At 30.7% G+C, this 17061-nt stretch overlaps 4 protein-coding genes across 5 annotated transcripts; all 4 read left to right on the top strand.

Annotated features, from left to right (window-relative positions):
* Positions 1-11: 11 nt before the first annotated feature.
* Positions 12-4216, top strand: Pdi (protein disulfide isomerase). Its single transcript, XM_076783597.1, has 8 exons — positions 12-301; positions 870-1201; positions 1294-1431; positions 1519-1749; positions 1866-2237; positions 2322-2450; positions 2531-2617; positions 2789-4216. The coding sequence occupies exons 1-8, from the start codon at positions 154-156 to the stop codon at positions 2837-2839; spliced, it is 1488 nt and encodes a 495-aa protein (XP_076639712.1). The 5' UTR covers positions 12-153; the 3' UTR covers positions 2840-4216.
* LOC143351747 (uncharacterized) lies at positions 3091-6517 on the top strand. Its single transcript, XM_076783596.1, has 7 exons — positions 3091-3224; positions 4502-4708; positions 4783-4936; positions 5004-5269; positions 5371-5715; positions 5898-6195; positions 6264-6517. Exons 1-7 carry the CDS (start codon positions 3216-3218, stop codon positions 6515-6517), a joined length of 1533 nt encoding a protein of 510 aa, XP_076639711.1. The 5' UTR covers positions 3091-3215.
* Positions 6518-6777: 260 nt separating this feature from the next.
* On the top strand, positions 6778-9304 carry LOC143351745 (dynein axonemal intermediate chain 2). The gene is made up of 10 exons (XM_076783590.1): positions 6778-6972; positions 7036-7197; positions 7296-7554; positions 7626-7879; positions 7941-8100; positions 8166-8358; positions 8431-8566; positions 8631-8777; positions 8855-9073; positions 9163-9304. The coding sequence occupies exons 1-10, from the start codon at positions 6778-6780 to the stop codon at positions 9250-9252; spliced, it is 1815 nt and encodes a 604-aa protein (XP_076639705.1). The 3' UTR covers positions 9253-9304.
* Positions 9305-9637: 333 nt separating this feature from the next.
* Positions 9638-16614, top strand: LOC143351742 (uncharacterized). 2 transcript variants are annotated; one of them, XR_013081804.1, is made up of 7 exons: positions 9638-12341; positions 12471-12619; positions 12761-13114; positions 13195-13350; positions 13452-13900; positions 13996-15892; positions 16499-16542. XR_013081804.1 is itself a non-coding variant. In XM_076783584.1 (6 exons), exons 1-6 carry the CDS (start codon positions 10406-10408, stop codon positions 15305-15307), a joined length of 4356 nt encoding a protein of 1451 aa, XP_076639699.1. In that variant the 5' UTR covers positions 9638-10405; the 3' UTR covers positions 15308-16614. The 2 variants fall into 2 exon arrangements, 1 of the variants encoding a protein (XP_076639699.1); XM_076783584.1 differs by having other exon boundaries at positions 13996-16614.
* Positions 16615-17061: the final 447 nt, after the last annotated feature.

Below are 17061 nucleotides of genomic sequence, written 5' to 3'. Positions count from 1 at the left end.
CTTCATCACTTTGTTCGTGTTCCTCAACGAGTCGTGTTGAGTGCCTTTAATCTCAATACTAAAACGGCAGGTTTACTGTTTTCCGATTCAATCAGATTTTCTTAGGTATCGTGGCATAAATCAGTAGGCAATAAACTCATCTTCGTTTGAAAAATGAAGCTCTTTGCGTTAGCATTTTTAGTGATTTTTTCCTTTGCTGCTACTCTTGCAAAAATTGAAACCGAGGATGCGGTATTAGTGCTTACGAAAGATAATTTTAAGGAAGCTATTGAACAAAATGAATATCTACTTGTCGAATTTTGTAAGTAACAGATCATATTTATTGTAACAGATTCTTTAAATTGTACTTATTATTCATAATTTCATTTGTTATTTCTGTACAATACATCCAAAGTCTGTCTGAAGTTGATCCAGATGCTCAGGTTTTACACGTCACCATTTAGAAGCCGGTTTCTAAGATTAACACCACTTGTTGACAATATTTCAATTTTATGATTAATAATTTTAAATTAAAATGTTGTAAATAGTATTTGTCTTAATAATAAATTATTTAAATTTAAAAATTTATAAATAAATTTTATATTTTGTGTAACATGTGACATTAGTTTTTCGTCATGATAATCAATTAATAATTTGTAATTTCGAAAAAAGAAGTAATACCTATATCAGTTTCTTATTTTTATAATTTAATTCAACAAATAATTTTAAGAATTACATAAAAATTCATTTAATATTTTGAAAAACCTTAATATCATCGTAAATGTCTAATAATTTGTATTTTATATAGTCCGTATCTATTGAATTAATATTAAATTTTTTAGCAATAGACTGATTATGATTAAAATCTTTTTATTTCCATCAATATTTAGATGCCCCATGGTGCGGGCATTGTAAGGCTCTGGCTCCTGAATATGCCAAAGCAGCAAAGAAGTTACAAGAAACTGGTTCCTCTGTAAAATTAGCTAAAGTTGATGCTACTGTGGAAACAGAATTAGCTGAAGAACATCAACTTGAAGGATATCCGACTCTTAAATTTTATCGTAAAGGTTCTGTTATTGATTATACTGGTAACCGTCAAGCAGATAATATTGTAATGTGGGTAACGAAAAAGTCAGGTTCAGCTGTTAAAACTTTAACAACAGTTAAGGAAACTGTAGCATTCATTGAATCATATGATGTTGTAATTATAGGATTCTTTAAGGTGCATTATATTTTATATATTTTGTTTAAAACCATAATTCACGAATTATTTGAATACGAGTAAGCTATATGTTTATTTTACCATCATATTAGGATGTAAACTCAGAACCAGCAAAAGTATTTTTGGAAGTTGGAAATGCTAATGATGATCATGTATTTGGTATAAGTAGTAGTGAAGAAATTTTCAATGAAAATAAAGCAGAAGATAGAAAAGTTATTCTATTCAAAAAGGTATATGATTAATAGTTAATTCTATGTTTTTTATATACATATATATTACCAATATATTATACTTTACTGAATTAATATTTGTCTTAGTTCGATGAAGGCGAAAATGAATTTAATGATGAATTTGATTTTATGAAATTACAAAACTTCATCTTTGTGCATTCACTGCCTTTAGTCGTTGATTTCAATCAAGATAGTGCACAGAAGATCTTCAGTGGCAATATTAAAAGCCATTTTCTCTTGTTCCTTAGTAAAGAAGCTGGACATTATGATGAGTATGTAGAAAAATTGAAGGAACCAGCAAAGAAATTCCGTGGAGAAGTATGTATGCACATGATGAATCATACATATAAATAATATATTAAATATTAGTATACTAATCTTCATGAAAGTTATTAATACAATATTACAATATATATATATGTATATATTTACAGGTCATATTTGTTACAATTAATGTTGATGAGTTTGATCATGAACGTATCTTAGAATTCTTTGGTATAAAGAAAGAGGAAGTACCTGTTATGCGTATCATAAAGTTTGAACAAAAAATGCCAAAGTATAAACCAGAAAAGCCAGAAATTACCAGTGAAAATATTTTGGAATTCATAACAGCATATGTTGAAGGCAAATTGAAAACCCATTTGTTTTTACAAGATTTGCCTGAAGATTGGGATAAATACCCTGTGAAAGTTCTTGTTAGTTCTAACTTCCATGAAGTTGCACATGATAAAGAGAAGAACGTTTTAGTCGATTTTTATGCTCCATGGTGTGAACACTGCCAAAATCTGGTTCCTATTTATGAAGCAGTATGTTTTATAATTATTTTATGTTATTAAAGGTTGCAAAAGCTTTTAGTCCAAATTTTTAAATAAAATTTCATATATTTCCAGCTTGGAGAGAAATACAAAGACAATGAAGATATAGTCATAGCAAAAATGGATGCTGTTGCAAATGAATTAGAAGATTTGACAATTCAGAATTTTCCTACAATTATGCTTTATAAAAAAGAAACTAATGAAGTAAGTATCTCAGATTTAAATTCAATTGAGTTTCTAATAACTGTTCGAACGTTAATAATATTTATAAAATAAATATTTAGGCTGTTCAATACAATGGTGAAAGAACACTTGAAGGACTTTCCAAATTTATTGATACTAATGGTGCTTATGGTGAAGCTGCAAAAGAAGTTTGTATATATTCATATTTTAACTCATTGACATTTTATTCTTTTTTTGATTGTTGATAAATGGACCTAAATTGCTATGATCGTTTCTCAAATGGATGTTAATGCCAATGGGTTTTAATCTATAACAATTATCTTGTTTTAATTGAAAAATCTAAATTTATATTATTACAGACTCAAGAAGAAGATGAAGACGATGATGTGCCAAGAAAAGATGAATTATAAACTATGATTATTAAGGAGTAAATCAAATAATTTCCCACTTCTATTTGCAGTTGATAAACTTCGTAAATCTACTTAACAGATACTAATTTATAGAAGACTTTTAAATCATTCATCTTCATTTTGTTACTTTCAGACTTACGTTTATAAATCAGTTTTTAAAAGTGTACAATTAACAATTAAGGGTTTACTTGCAGTTTTATACAGGGGTTGTTCATATATTTATACAAGGCGAGTTACTTAAGATTGGAGTTATAAATATCTTATTGGTGATAGTGAAAAAATTCGTGGATGGAAATGTATCACCAAATACAATTTGTAATTCAAGTCTCAGATAACTTGTCCTATACTGTGCAGAGATTATTTGTTGGCTAGGCACATGCAAACTGTAAGTATTTGTTCTTGACAATTATTATTGCATAAAATTTATTGAAATCATATTATGAAATGTCAGAGAATTTTTTTGTTTTAGTCGCAATTAATACTTTGAGTCTACGTGTACGCCAATGTTGCTCACTATGGCTCTATCTGACTCTATCTTGATATGTTTTGTTTGCGTCTTTCGTTACGCGATAGAATTATAGTTGTGATTGTCTGATAATAACAATGCTTGTGAATTGAAGTAGCACTATTATATTACAATCAGACTGCTTAACCAACAAGTTATCTCTGGAAAGTACACATAAAACGATTTGTATAATTTGTTTATGATACATGCTTTATATAACTATCCAAAGTGATATATTGCATAATTGGAGGAAAAGTTTATTTTATATATGTTAGATTTAAAATACATTTAATATGAATACGAGATGTGAAAATTATTTATATATCAAAACATAATTTAGGAGCGGAGCAATCACGCTACTCGTAAAGCTCGTACGTCTTTTTACTGAAACTTTGCACCCTTTAAAAACTGCAGTGTATACATACAATACTTTTACTCGTGATATTGATGTATAAAGATATAATTTGTGAACAATTATTAAGCTAAGACTCCCACATAATTATGAATCGCATTTTATTTTTATAAGAAAATTTTGTTTTTTATTTCATATATACACACTTGCGCGCGTGTAACACACAACACACATATACTAGAAGTTGTTGTCCTTTTAATGGTAAAGTAGGCATTCTAAAATGTCATTTTACTCAAATTTATGATTTATAAATACATTTCCATTACAGCATTTAAAATGATCTACATGATCGTTTTGTGAACATTTAAGTTAGAAACAATTTTAGTGTTTCTTTAAGTTAGACTGAATAAAAATTTTATAAAAGAAAATTTTAGGTATGGAATTATCAGTGATAGAGAAAAATAAAATATTCTTAAGCCTGTATTATGTATCATTCTAATATATATTTTCATATATATTATTCTATAGATTTATATTTATTTAATTTCCATGAAACAATTCCAATGATAAATAACCCTAAATTACATTAGCTTTGTTTGGTAATGATTATATTGATTAAAGTTGACACATGTATCAAAGAAAATTATCGAAGATATTGTAATTGTATGATACATATAATAAGGAGCACAGTTAACACTTTGAGTGACACATGATTCATTTTTTGTATTTATTCTCTGTATGTTATGTATTAGATTACTAATTACTGTTTTTTTTATACACCTTTCTTCTTTTTTTTTTTTACCAGAAACAGCAAGATTTAATCATAAGAATGGAACAAATAATCAATTTCTCAGCGCTAAATAAATTTTTACATCAGACATTGATATTTACAGAAGAAGTAAAGAATGTGTTACAGTCAAATTGTAATGAAGCAATATTCTGTTTAAAACCATGGCATAAGGAAATTATTACTAAACAGGATATCAGTAACAATGCTTGTATTTGTTCTAAAGTAAGACAACTAATAATCTTTTTATATATTTTTTATAATAAACTTTGGTTAATTTGTGTTTTCTTGCTTGAAAGTCTGAAAATGGCATTGAAGAAATTGCTGCAGGAATTAGTAGAGCATTACTACAAACACAGCAGTTACGAGAAAAGATATCTCTGAAAGTAACAAAAGAAGAGAAATTTTTCAAGCAGCCTACTATATCTGAAATTTATAATCCTCGTGCAATTGGTAAATATTTATTAAAAATAATATTATATGTATTATTCAATTGAATTTATGATTATAATCAAATTAGACGATGAAGAAATAAAAACACTACAAAATTTACGCGTGAGCAATAATAAATTGCATTCCATCGAAAAAAAGAATACAATTAAAAATAACGAAAAAACAAAGAATGATAATAAACAATCCATAACAAATAAAAAAGAATTAACACGAAATACAAATTTTCTTGTAAGAAATAAATGTAACATTAAAAACACAAAGGAAATTAAGAAACTTAAAAATACCAATCATAAATTGGAAAATAATTCGAAACTTAGTAGTTCCATAAAGAAGGTAATATAATTTTATAGAGTATAAATTTTTATCCATTTTCATGGTACAATATGTCATTAATGTTATAATTTAGTTATTTCACGTAATTGTTTTATGTATAGGTGAAGGGTATGGAATTTGACAATAGATCTACATCAACATCCACTAATGAATTAAAAAATTTAATACATAAAGTGTCATCTGAATCAAATAATTATACATTTTCTAATGCGGATAGTGCAATGTGTCCATTGCATGGAAATATAGCATCACAAGTTAAATATGAACAAAGTTTTATTACTATGGATGTTGTAGACAGTTTAAATGCATTTAATATTCCCGGAGAAATTATTAAATCATTGAAAACGTATCATACATATTTAAATATTGAATTTTCAGAAAAATCAGTTGGTAATGGAAAACGACAAAAAATGCTCAATATATTTTTAATAGAATTTAATAAAATGGTAAGCGATTCATAGAATTCGAAATAAAAAAAGATGTATATATGTACCTATGTATCTACACGCTAAAATGTCTAATTCTGGTTATTTTAGTGTGTAGATTCAATTTCTACAATATTTACATCTATTTCTGAGAAACACCCTATATTTATATGTACACATAAACAAATATGTATGTATTGTAGGATAAAATTGTACAAGATAAGTTAATAGAAAAGACTCATGATGCATCATTATTAACTAAATTTATATCTTTACTTAAAAATCTATTCATCGAAGAAATAACAATATCTAATTTGGTTAATATTAAAAAAGTGTACACTGAATTGAATTGTATGTGGAAAATGTATGATGCAAAAAAAAGTATTGATCTACATATTTGGAAATCAAATATACAAGAAGTATTATTTTATAATAACTTTGATATATCAGAATGGATGTCAAATGGAATTTGGAATTTTGTCTATACTAACAACTTCGAAGGTACCATTAATTCACTGACTTCATTATACATGTAAGTAGTATGCTATTCTATTTTGTTTTATTTTTAGGAATGTCAAGGGTACAGTGTATATGTTACAAAAACAAGAAACAGTTATTATTATTCTTTGAAATGATACAACAATTACAACAAATACAGTATTTTAAAGATTTAATCAAAATCCTTTCAGAAGATTTACTTCCCAGTATGATAATGTTTTTTGATTTTACAAAACCAGAATATGTAAAAATATATAAAATGATTTGTATTCTTCACCAAGGTCTAAATCCAAAAGTTCCAATTTTAGTACGAACAGATGTATAAAAATGTCGAAAATCCTTATTAAATAAAGAATTTTACATTAATACAAACAATTATACATTTATGATACTAGTTACTATAGTAACCGAGAAGCACAGATATCTAAACAATCTCACACAACTGAATGCTAATATTACTAAGACACTTGTTTTAATATCAGTAGCTAAATAACGTATTAATTTGTGAGTAACAATAGGGATTACTTAATTATTTTTATTAAGGAAAAATTTATTATCCTACATTTGAAAACAATATTTTAATCTATGTATATGAAAAATATGAACTTACAATACGCTTACACGAAGAAACGGATACAATTTGGAAAACAATGTAGTCTTTCAGATTTCCAAAAAATAGAAGTTGATATTAAACCGCACATAGGGTATATGAATAATTATATTCATGTAGATCCTGCCACTCATGGAACTCAATGTGGCAAAACATATTCTGCTCATGAGGTATAAAGCCATGCTAGTATTTTGTATAATTACATTAGTTAATACATATTGTTATATCATTAGGTAAACACAAATACTGCAACGTTCAAAGATAGTAGTATGTGTCATTCTGAAGGTGGTTGGCCAAAGGATTTAAACGTGAAAGACACAGAACAAATAGTTAGATATAAACGTAAAATAGAAAAGGACGAACTGTATATTCATACAATGCTTCAATTATTGCCTGTACATATATTTTCTTTTATATTGTTTGTGTACAAGAGAAATATTTCGTTATAAATCAATATATTAATACATTCACTAATATTTACAATTATTTTTAGCCAATAGAACATTGTATATTACAAAACAATACTTGTAATATTTATGAACAATACTTCAGTTACATGGAACCAATTTCATTAACACAAAAAGCTTATTCACGTACAGTGAATGTCTATCGTGATGTTTCGGCAATAAAGAGACAAATAACACATCTTTCCTGGTCGCCAGACCAAGGAAATTACTTTGCAGCTAGTTATTGCAATACAGACTTCAAAAAAGGAGTAAATGATAATCCTGTTTCATATATTTGGAATATAGGTATGTTAAATTAGAATCATTCATAATATATAAGAAAGAAAGTTGAATAAACATATATCCTGCATTTATAGAAAGTCCAAATACTCCATGTTTGACATTAAAACCATTCTGTCCAATTTTGACATTGGAGTATAATTCTAAGGACAGTAATATATTAGTCAGTGGATTAATGACTGGCCAAGTATCTTGTTGGGATATTAGGAAAGGGTCAGAACCAGTTGAAACAAGTTCAGTAGAATTTAGTCACAGAGATTTATGCAATAAAGTCTTATGGATAAATTCTAAAACTGGTACAGAATTTTTCAGTGCTTCAAAAGATGGACAGGTATAGTAAAATGTGACAAAAATATATTATAGAAATAATGAAAAAAAGATATAAACTACAGATAATGTGGTGGGATATTAGGAAATTACAAACACCTACAGAAACATTAGTAATAGATTTATGTAATCCTGATGATCAAAATGTTGAGAAAGCAACTGGAATTTCAGCATTACAGTTTGAATCATCTATGGGTACACGTTTCATGTGTGGCCTTGAAAATGGTAAACAAACCCTTGATATTCATATATTTCTATTTCTATTTTTATAAATCTATTTTTATGACTAGGCATGGTAATATCAGGAAATCGTAAAGGTAAAACCCCAGGTGAAAAAATTGCAACTAGATTTAAGGCACAATATGGACCTGTTATAAGTCTAGAAAGGAATCCAACATTTGTTAAGAATTTTTTAACTATTGGCGATTGGACAACAAGGATATGGTCTGAAGATTGTAAAGAATCTTGCATTGCTTGGACACCGTAGATACACTTTACATTTCGAGATATGTAATTATTATAATTGACAAAAATTTCACTTGAATTATATTTCAGCGGTCATAGGGACTTCTTAATAGGTGGAGCATGGAGCATGACACGCTTTTCTGTATTTTTCTTAATTAAAATGGATGGAACTTTAGACGTATGGGATTTGTTGATTCAACAAGATTCTCCAATCTTTAGTATAAAAGTATGTTCATTTAGATATTACAATTCACATATAATATGTATATTTTTAAAATAACAAATACTAGGTTTGCGATGAAATTTTAACATGTATACGACCCCATGAACAAGGCCAATTGGCTGCTGTTGCAAATAAAAATGGAACAACATTTTTACTTGAATTTTCAGAAGCATTGACAACTAATCAAAAAAATGATAAGCTTTTACTTACAGCGGTAAATTATTGTTAATTTTATTGTAATTATTGAGCATTAATTTAATTTTATTCTAATTAAATTATTGTAATTAACAGCTTCTTGATAGAGAAACACGCAGAGAAAAAGTAATAGAAGCTAAAAATAGAGAGATGAGATTAAAAATGAAATCTCTTCGAAATATTAACTTTGAGATTGAATGCTCAACAGGAAATATGAAGATTGATGAGAAACCAGATTCAAAATGTCTCAATCTTGGTACTAATGATGCAATGCTAATGAATTGTGAACAAGATTATGAAGATGCTATTACAACAGTGTGTATAAACCAACATTTTATACAACATTAGAATTGTGTTTGTTATTTTAATTATAAGATTTACTGTATTTTACTGCATTTGATTAGGAAATAGCAAAACAAGCAGCAATAGATAATGAGGAAGTGAACAACAAACACCTAGTAAATGGAATGGCCAATTCACAAAATGGTTTTTAAACACATGCATTTACTAAGATCATTAATAAAACCTTATTCAGCTGCTTATTCAATTTATCTTTTTCCTACAATATTATTTTAGAAATATTATCTAATTTTATTTTATTAATCATATTTTTAATGAAATGATTTTGGAATGGATTGCTGTACTTTTGGAAATCTTTTGTGTAGCAGTATTACGTACGAACTTCTATAATTAAATATGTAAGACTAACGAGTATAACGAGTATAATCAAGTATAGTATAATATTAAGCTTCAAGTTAAAAATTATGCCTTATTTATCGATTTGTGACTACCTGCATCATAACAGCATAGGCTGAAGTTTCGTACGTATTGATATACATGTATACATACTTTTAATAAGTGTTAACACCTGCCATTGGTATCAACAAAGTATTTCGTCACAAAGTATCTACTCGTCCTAAATTTGAGTTATATCTGTTTTCAAAAACGTATCGATTGTAAAATACGTTCGTGTTTTGACAGAATCATTCTTATAAAACAGTGAAAAGTTAAAAATTACAAAAAGTGTGAAAGATTTGAAGGAGAATTCTACGAGAGTGTTTTGAAAAAAATAGGAATAAAAAGTAAAAATTTTAAGTGATACAATTTGGTATAATGAACCAATCGTATCAATTCACATATCAACCAAAGGAATCTTGAGAATGCTAGGCGAACAGTGACATAACCTTAAAGAAACTCTACACAATAATCAGGGAATCGTGGGAATCGAAATGATATTGAATGTATTTGTATAAAAGATAAAAAAAAAGAAAAATGCAAGAATAGTTTATGCCGCTGCATTATTATTTGCTCCAGTATTATATGAAACATTACGAGTAATGAAAATAAAGAATAAATTTCATTTCGTTTCAAAATAAAAATTTGAAACTTTGTTTTCAAGCTGTACATAAGCTGCACGCATTACATAAAATATAATAGCATGTAAATTATTTACAGTAACCTATTTTAAATACTTTTTTCGTTAATGAAAATAGATACTAGCATAGCGTACTTGTTAAAAAGGAATTAATTTATAATTATGTGGCGATGAAAACTTCATTATAGGGAAGCGTTTATGGAAGACTCAAGTATTTTGAACAGATATCGTTACAAAGTTCTAATTGAGTTTCTATTTCAAATAAAGATAAAATGGAATTAGAATTGCGAAATACACTATCAAAGAAAAAAAAGAAGAAACGATATAATGATGAAACGAACTCGCAGTCGTTCATGATTAATACTAACAAATCTCAATTAAAAAATAATGATAGTGATAATTCGTCCGAAAATTCTATTTCTGTTAATAAAACGACCGCCAAAGAAGGCATGCAAAAGTCTTTTGAGCTATTCGATAGAAATAAAATGAAGAAATTTGGTAATACAAGTTCTATGAATTTGGAGGAATTTGCAACGAAATCAGTGAATGTTTTCGTTGATATTCATCGAGAATATAAAGCGGAAAAATGTCATATTGAAAGTATTGAGAAAAATGAAACGGCAGATGAAAAGGCAACGGCTATAGGTTTAAAGGAGCCTGAAAGCTTTAAAATATTTTCGAGAACAAATACTTTTCACGAGAAAAAAGACGAACAATCGAATATTAATCCGGTCAAGTATCGAGGTCTTAAAGAAGAAGACGATGATATAGAGGTCGTCGAGTCAATAGATTTAATAGAAGAATTTCAGGAATCCTCGATGGACAAAATGGATGAGAGAAGATTCGGAACAACGAGAAAAAGTAAATCGATTAAGAAACATGCTGATCAGTTTTTTGTCGAAGAAAAATTCCATAGCAGAAGGCAATGGGGTGCGCGGGAAAATGAAACGGAAGTACCAAAAAAGTCGTCCAGGAAACGTTGGTCGAAAGATACTTCTGTGTTTCGATTACCAGATGGAAAAGGCAACTCTTGGACAACGTCGTCGACGGAGAATGTATTTCCATCGATTCAAGATTTGGATGAATCGGTAATACAATCATCGCGTAAACAAAAGTCACTTTCCGGCTTCGACAATGCAGCGTTCGTTTCGGACAACGAAGAAATTCTCCGAATTGAGACTGATCACGAGAACGCGAGAATCGTGATGAAAGAAGTCGTTAATGCATCGAGAAAATCGGATCTCTCTCTAGTCGAAAGGAACATTCCTAAAGAGACGGCCATCACGATAGAAAATTTGGACGTATCGAAAGATTTAACTGTTAAACACTTTGAAAGTCGAAATAGAACTACGGTGCTAGATGTCGAGAGTATCGACGAGCATAATGACGACACGTCTAAAAACAAAATAAATCGCGGTTCGACGAACAAGAATAGACATTCTAACGGAAACGACAGAAGGTATTCGGACGATTCGAATACTTTGCAAAGTTTAGAAAATGTTACCGTGCAGTCGGATCATCGTTCCTCCGAGGAAGTGTTGATAAAAGATGATCGTCGTCAGTTGAGTAAGAAAATAAAAAGAACTCGTAAAAAGCATTCCGTCGATGGTGAAATTCATTCTAGTCGACATACTACGTCTACGACCGAGGATGATGACCTGAACGAGAATCGTTCGAGAGAGTCGATCGACGAGGACAAATCGAAAAGTTCTATAGTAAAAAGAAGGAAATCAACGCATACGGAATATCGGTATCGATCGCAAAGCGGAAGGGACAAAAAGAAAAGCCATCGTAAGAATGTTTCTGATTCTTCCGTGCGTAGCCCGTGCCTTAACACCGAGGCGGACTCGAAGAAGAAGAAGAAAAAAAAGGACACGAAGTATATTCTCGTGATTGTTCACAGAGTGAACACGTTAGAAATCGACTATATAACGAGACACCCGATGGTAAAAGTTCATATCGTGAAAACCGAAACTGGAGAGTATTTGAAAAGCGAATCTAGCAAGAGAGTGTATTTGCAACCAGTAATAACAGGAAAATTTGACTTTAAAGAAAACAGATCCATAGTACCTGTATGGGAAGAAGAATTAGTGTTCGAACACAATTTCGAATCGCTGTTGAACACCAATGGTGAACAAATCGTAATTCTTTTCGAAATCGTCGATCTGTTGAGTTTCGCCGAGGCCAGTTTCAACTATGACAAATTCGGCAAGTATCAGCGTGTAATACAGATTAGGGGGAATATTCTCACATTTTCTCAAGTTTTAATATATTTAATTATTACACAGGTCTTTTTTAAATGCCTTACTTCAAAATAATTACATTGATGTTACACAGGTGCCGAAGGTTGTTGGCATAAGATTGCGTGGGCTTTTCTGCGACCCGTGGGAAGGAATAATGTCTTTCACGTCAACAAAATGGTCAGATTACAATTGTACAAACCACGGAAAAACGTGAAAAAACTTGAAGGATTTTGTACGTGCGAAGTAAGTGATTCTAAACGCGACGTTATATTTCCGTAAGTTAAAGAGCAGTTTTATTTTAATTCAGTATTTCTCAAACTCTAGTTCTTTGAAGCAACTATACAAGCGTATTATACAAGTTTAAGCCCTTTATTAATTTATTAGGCGTACACGTGGTGGAAGTCAGGCTTCAGAGAAAAGTATCCTAGCAGTTTATTTGTTACCGTGACGTCCATCGATCCGCCTAAGTTAGAACCTGTTTTCTATCAGCAATTATCATTACACGATCTATCCGATGTACGTAGCGAATCACAAAAGGCTTCGACCCATACTTCAGATTCCATAGACTTGCCGAAGTGGACGCGATTGGCTGCGCAGTCTTGCAAAGTACCGAACGAAAGTATTTTCGAGACAGACGTTAGTGAAAATGGATGCTTCTTCGTTGCTTTCAGCAATGATGGCAAATATTTGGCTTGCAGTCATTCCGAGGAACATGACTATCCTATCGTTGTTTACGAGGTAAATTATAAGTAAAAAAATTGAATAGTATATCCCTACTGAAGTATTAAAGACAATGATTATTACTTCCTTGCTTTTAGGTCATCGCGAAGAAGGTTTACGTCCGATTTTCGGGCCACAAGACTTTTGTTTATTCACTTCATTGGTCTAACAATGATAAGTATTTGCTTTCTGTTTCATCCGATCAGACTGCACGTATTTGGGACGTCCGGAATCAGATCATACAGCATGTGGAAGTAAGGCTGTGCATCCGCGTATTTGCAATTTCGATTCTGTAATTGTTACTTTAGTTTCTATTAATAGTAATTGAAATTAAATTCCATTGTATTTGTAACAGATGATGCCGCATCCGTCGTACGTGTATTGTAGCAAATTTGGCCCTGAAAATTCTTCGATAGTAGCGACTGGATGTTACGATCGGATAGCGCGCATTTGGACGCGAAACAAGAAGTCGAAGAACCGTGATCTCAGTCAAGAATTAGAAGGTCATGAAGGCTTCATAAATTCAATGTGCTTTCAAAAGAATAGTAATTTATTAACTGCAGATAGCGTTGGCACAATAATTCTATGGACGGTCAAGAAAAATCGTAGTGTGCCGTTCAAAAGGGAATGGCATATATCACGAAAGATAAGGGTCAGAGAAATTGATGGCGTAATAATCAACACGATCGTTTTGCACCCTTTAGAGTCTAGGCTCCTTGTGCACTCGAGGAACAATGGACTGAGAATGCTGGACCTTGCAACTGGCGTTGTATTGCAAAAATACAACGAGCTAAACAATCAAAGGTATTTTGTGCCCATAATTTGAAATTCGACTTGATTAATACTTTACTATTATAGAACTTGTCGGGCCTAACCAACCATACGAATGCTCGTTTTAGGATACAGTGTACAGCCTGCATCTCCCCGTGTGGCGGCCTAATACTTTGCGGAGGCGAGGACTCCACTTTGAATGTGTGGAATTTGGAGAGTGGCAATCTTCTTGCGAAATACACACTCGACCGGAGTTTTCGTGCTGTGACTTGCGTGGATTATCATCCGTACGATCATGTGCTGGCGTTTTCTACTTTCGGCAGATCGGCGCCAGTAAGAGTTCTGAAATTCAACAAAGACGCAACCGGCGAAAACGTCGGATTAAAAATGACGGAAGATATTAGAAATAAATTAAACAACAACGTTTCAGCGAAATTTTTCAACGCTTCGGTAACACCTAGGGAAAGATCGCGATCAAACAGTAGTATACGAACACCAGAAGAAATTTTAAAAGAGAGAGGCTTGCAACGTAGCCGAAGTCACAAGTTTCATTTTGTCGAATCTCCTAGCGGCGTCCTGACAGAAAATAATGATAAGCACACCGATGCGAAACTAAGGCTACTGCGATTAAACGAAACTGAACGAGCGTTAAAGAGTCAAAGTGCAAACCGATTGTACAACATCATCGAGAAGATCGATCGAATACTATCAAACACGTCGAGATCCTCGGGCGATGTAGAGTCTGGCAGGAACTATCCTCAGGAAACAAGCAAGAGTAAAGTTTTAACGAATCGGAACGAGAATACGGAGAAGGGTAAAACAAAGATAGGAAGAAAGAAATCGTTAGAGTATTGTAGCACCGATGATCGTTCAAATTCGTATTTCGATTCGAGTACAGGGAACAGTGTCGAATGCGAAGTCGTGGAATTGAAAATGCTACGAAATACGAAAGCAAGTGATTGCCATACGAAAATGAGATCGAAGAGTGCAAAGGAAAAAGGGAGCAACGATATGCACGATGACGTGGCGAAGACTTTTTCCGATAGTGCAGCAAATTATCGAAAGTCCAAAATTTACGATGAAATTGTAGGAATTAGAAAGCCGGAGAATATCGAAACCAATTTTATTCGTCCGACAAATGAAAATAATTCGAAGCAAACAGATTACCACAGGAAAAGTTCTTTCAATAATGATTCTTCGAATTCATCTGGAAGTGCTGATACTTACGTTGTGGAAAAGAGCAACATCGAAGGAAACAGCGATGAAGATTCGATAAAATTACTAAGAAACGAAAATTTGATTCAGAACGATACAGAAAACGATTCAAACTTTATAAAAGATTACGAAAGTGGAAGTTCAGTACATAGCAATGCGACATTTACTATCGAAAATGAAATTCCTGTTCCGAAACCTAGACGAAAAAAATCCAGTCTGACGTAATTTTGTTAAATAGGTAGAAATAAGAACTGTAATATATAAATATATTATTTATACACAAAATCGTACTTTATACTTGATAAGAACTGTTATGAAACATATTTTACTTTACTATTTCTTATGTGCGTATTCTTTATAAAATATTTTTAATAATATCGAGCTACGCCAAGTTTTGTAACATTCTAACAGATAGATCTATAAAAATTCTAATAAATGCTTTGTTCTACAGAAGTTATACCTTTCTACCAATATATTATATTGGATAATCAATTATAAATACCTACGAGATATTTGTATCTTATAATGGAAGAAAAATATTTTGTATTATGTCTATAGAAAAGTTGTTATAAAACAAACAAAAATTTTATACCATTGACTTTCGTTTCAGAGATGGGACATTTTTTTGGAGGAATAGCTAAAATTTTTATTAATATAATTATACTCCCATTTTTATATTTAACTTATTTATACACCATCTACATAATGAGTTTAATTAATGCAGCGCTAACGATTTATTTCGTGCTCATATTTAAAATAACTGGTATCCATCCAATAACTGTCACATTCAGTCAAACAGACGAAGTAGAGGTATGGACATTTTTGATAAAATAATGTTAACATTAGAAAAATTAAAGCATGTAAACGTATGCGTAAAACTCAATCATTAAAAAAAAATCAGATTTCTTTTTACAAAAGTTTGTGCTAAATTCAACAACTTCTTTTAAATGTCCTGGTTCGAATTATAAGAATAATAATTTCCATGGTATCGAAATGTGAATTCGCAATATTTTGAAGTTTCGACTTTTACAAAAACTCGATATTTCATCAAGAGCAGAAGAAATATCGGAAGTTAGGAAAATCGACGGCTCATAACTAATTTCGTGACATAATAAATTAAAAAGTGAATCTCGCAAACGAGAGCGAAGAATGGGCGGGATATTGTCAAGATTAGCTGCCATTGCTGTCACCATAATTTTTTGTCCTTTTCTATTTCTTTGCTATGTCTATATTCTTTTTATTATGATCGTTTTTAACATCACATATTCGTTTTATATGTTCCTTTTAATGTTGCTTAACGGGTTTCCCGATAGTACAATTGTCGATTGAGCTTGCGTAAGTGATTTAAAATTTATAATATAGAATGCAACGTACAATTACGTTACAAAACGAGTACTTTTGCGATATTCATTTCAGAATTTTGACGATGTTGAATCCAATACAGAAACTGATGATATGTTGGAATTAGCAAACCCATAAAATTTTATCATTGATATGTATAATTGTATGAAAAAAATAGAAGAAAAACCTTTAACACCATACAAATATTTTTTGTATAATGTATAAATAAAGTTAAAATATTTATAAAAAAAGAAACAATTCATATTAATGTTCTACTTACCAATTGTATTGTAGCGATGATAATGTTTAATATTGCCATTGCAGCTTACAACGTAAATTATGATTAGATACACGTTAATGGTACTGAATTTCGCTACAACTGTTTAATTGTAATATAAGATAAGAAACGATATGGATAGTAAAAAAATATATCTGCAGGTATTCTCGCATCCGTTGTTTCACTAGTTCGAGTGGAAATTATGCACGAACCACGAATTGCTTTAAATTTGCTGTTAATGCATTTTTTTAATCCCCTCTCTACATACTATCATACACATTGATGCATTGCATTCGTGTCTCCAAGTAACAGTGGAATGCGTGTGAGAGCGAAAAAGACCGACGGTTTGGGACTTTCTAAT

Source organism: Colletes latitarsis, chromosome 2 (genome assembly GCF_051014445.1).
Source record: "Colletes latitarsis isolate SP2378_abdomen chromosome 2, iyColLati1, whole genome shotgun sequence".
In the NCBI taxonomy this organism is placed as follows: domain Eukaryota; kingdom Metazoa; phylum Arthropoda; class Insecta; order Hymenoptera; family Colletidae; genus Colletes; species Colletes latitarsis.
The sequence above is the reverse complement of the archived record's forward strand: the minus strand, read 5'-3'. Positions and strand labels throughout refer to the sequence as shown.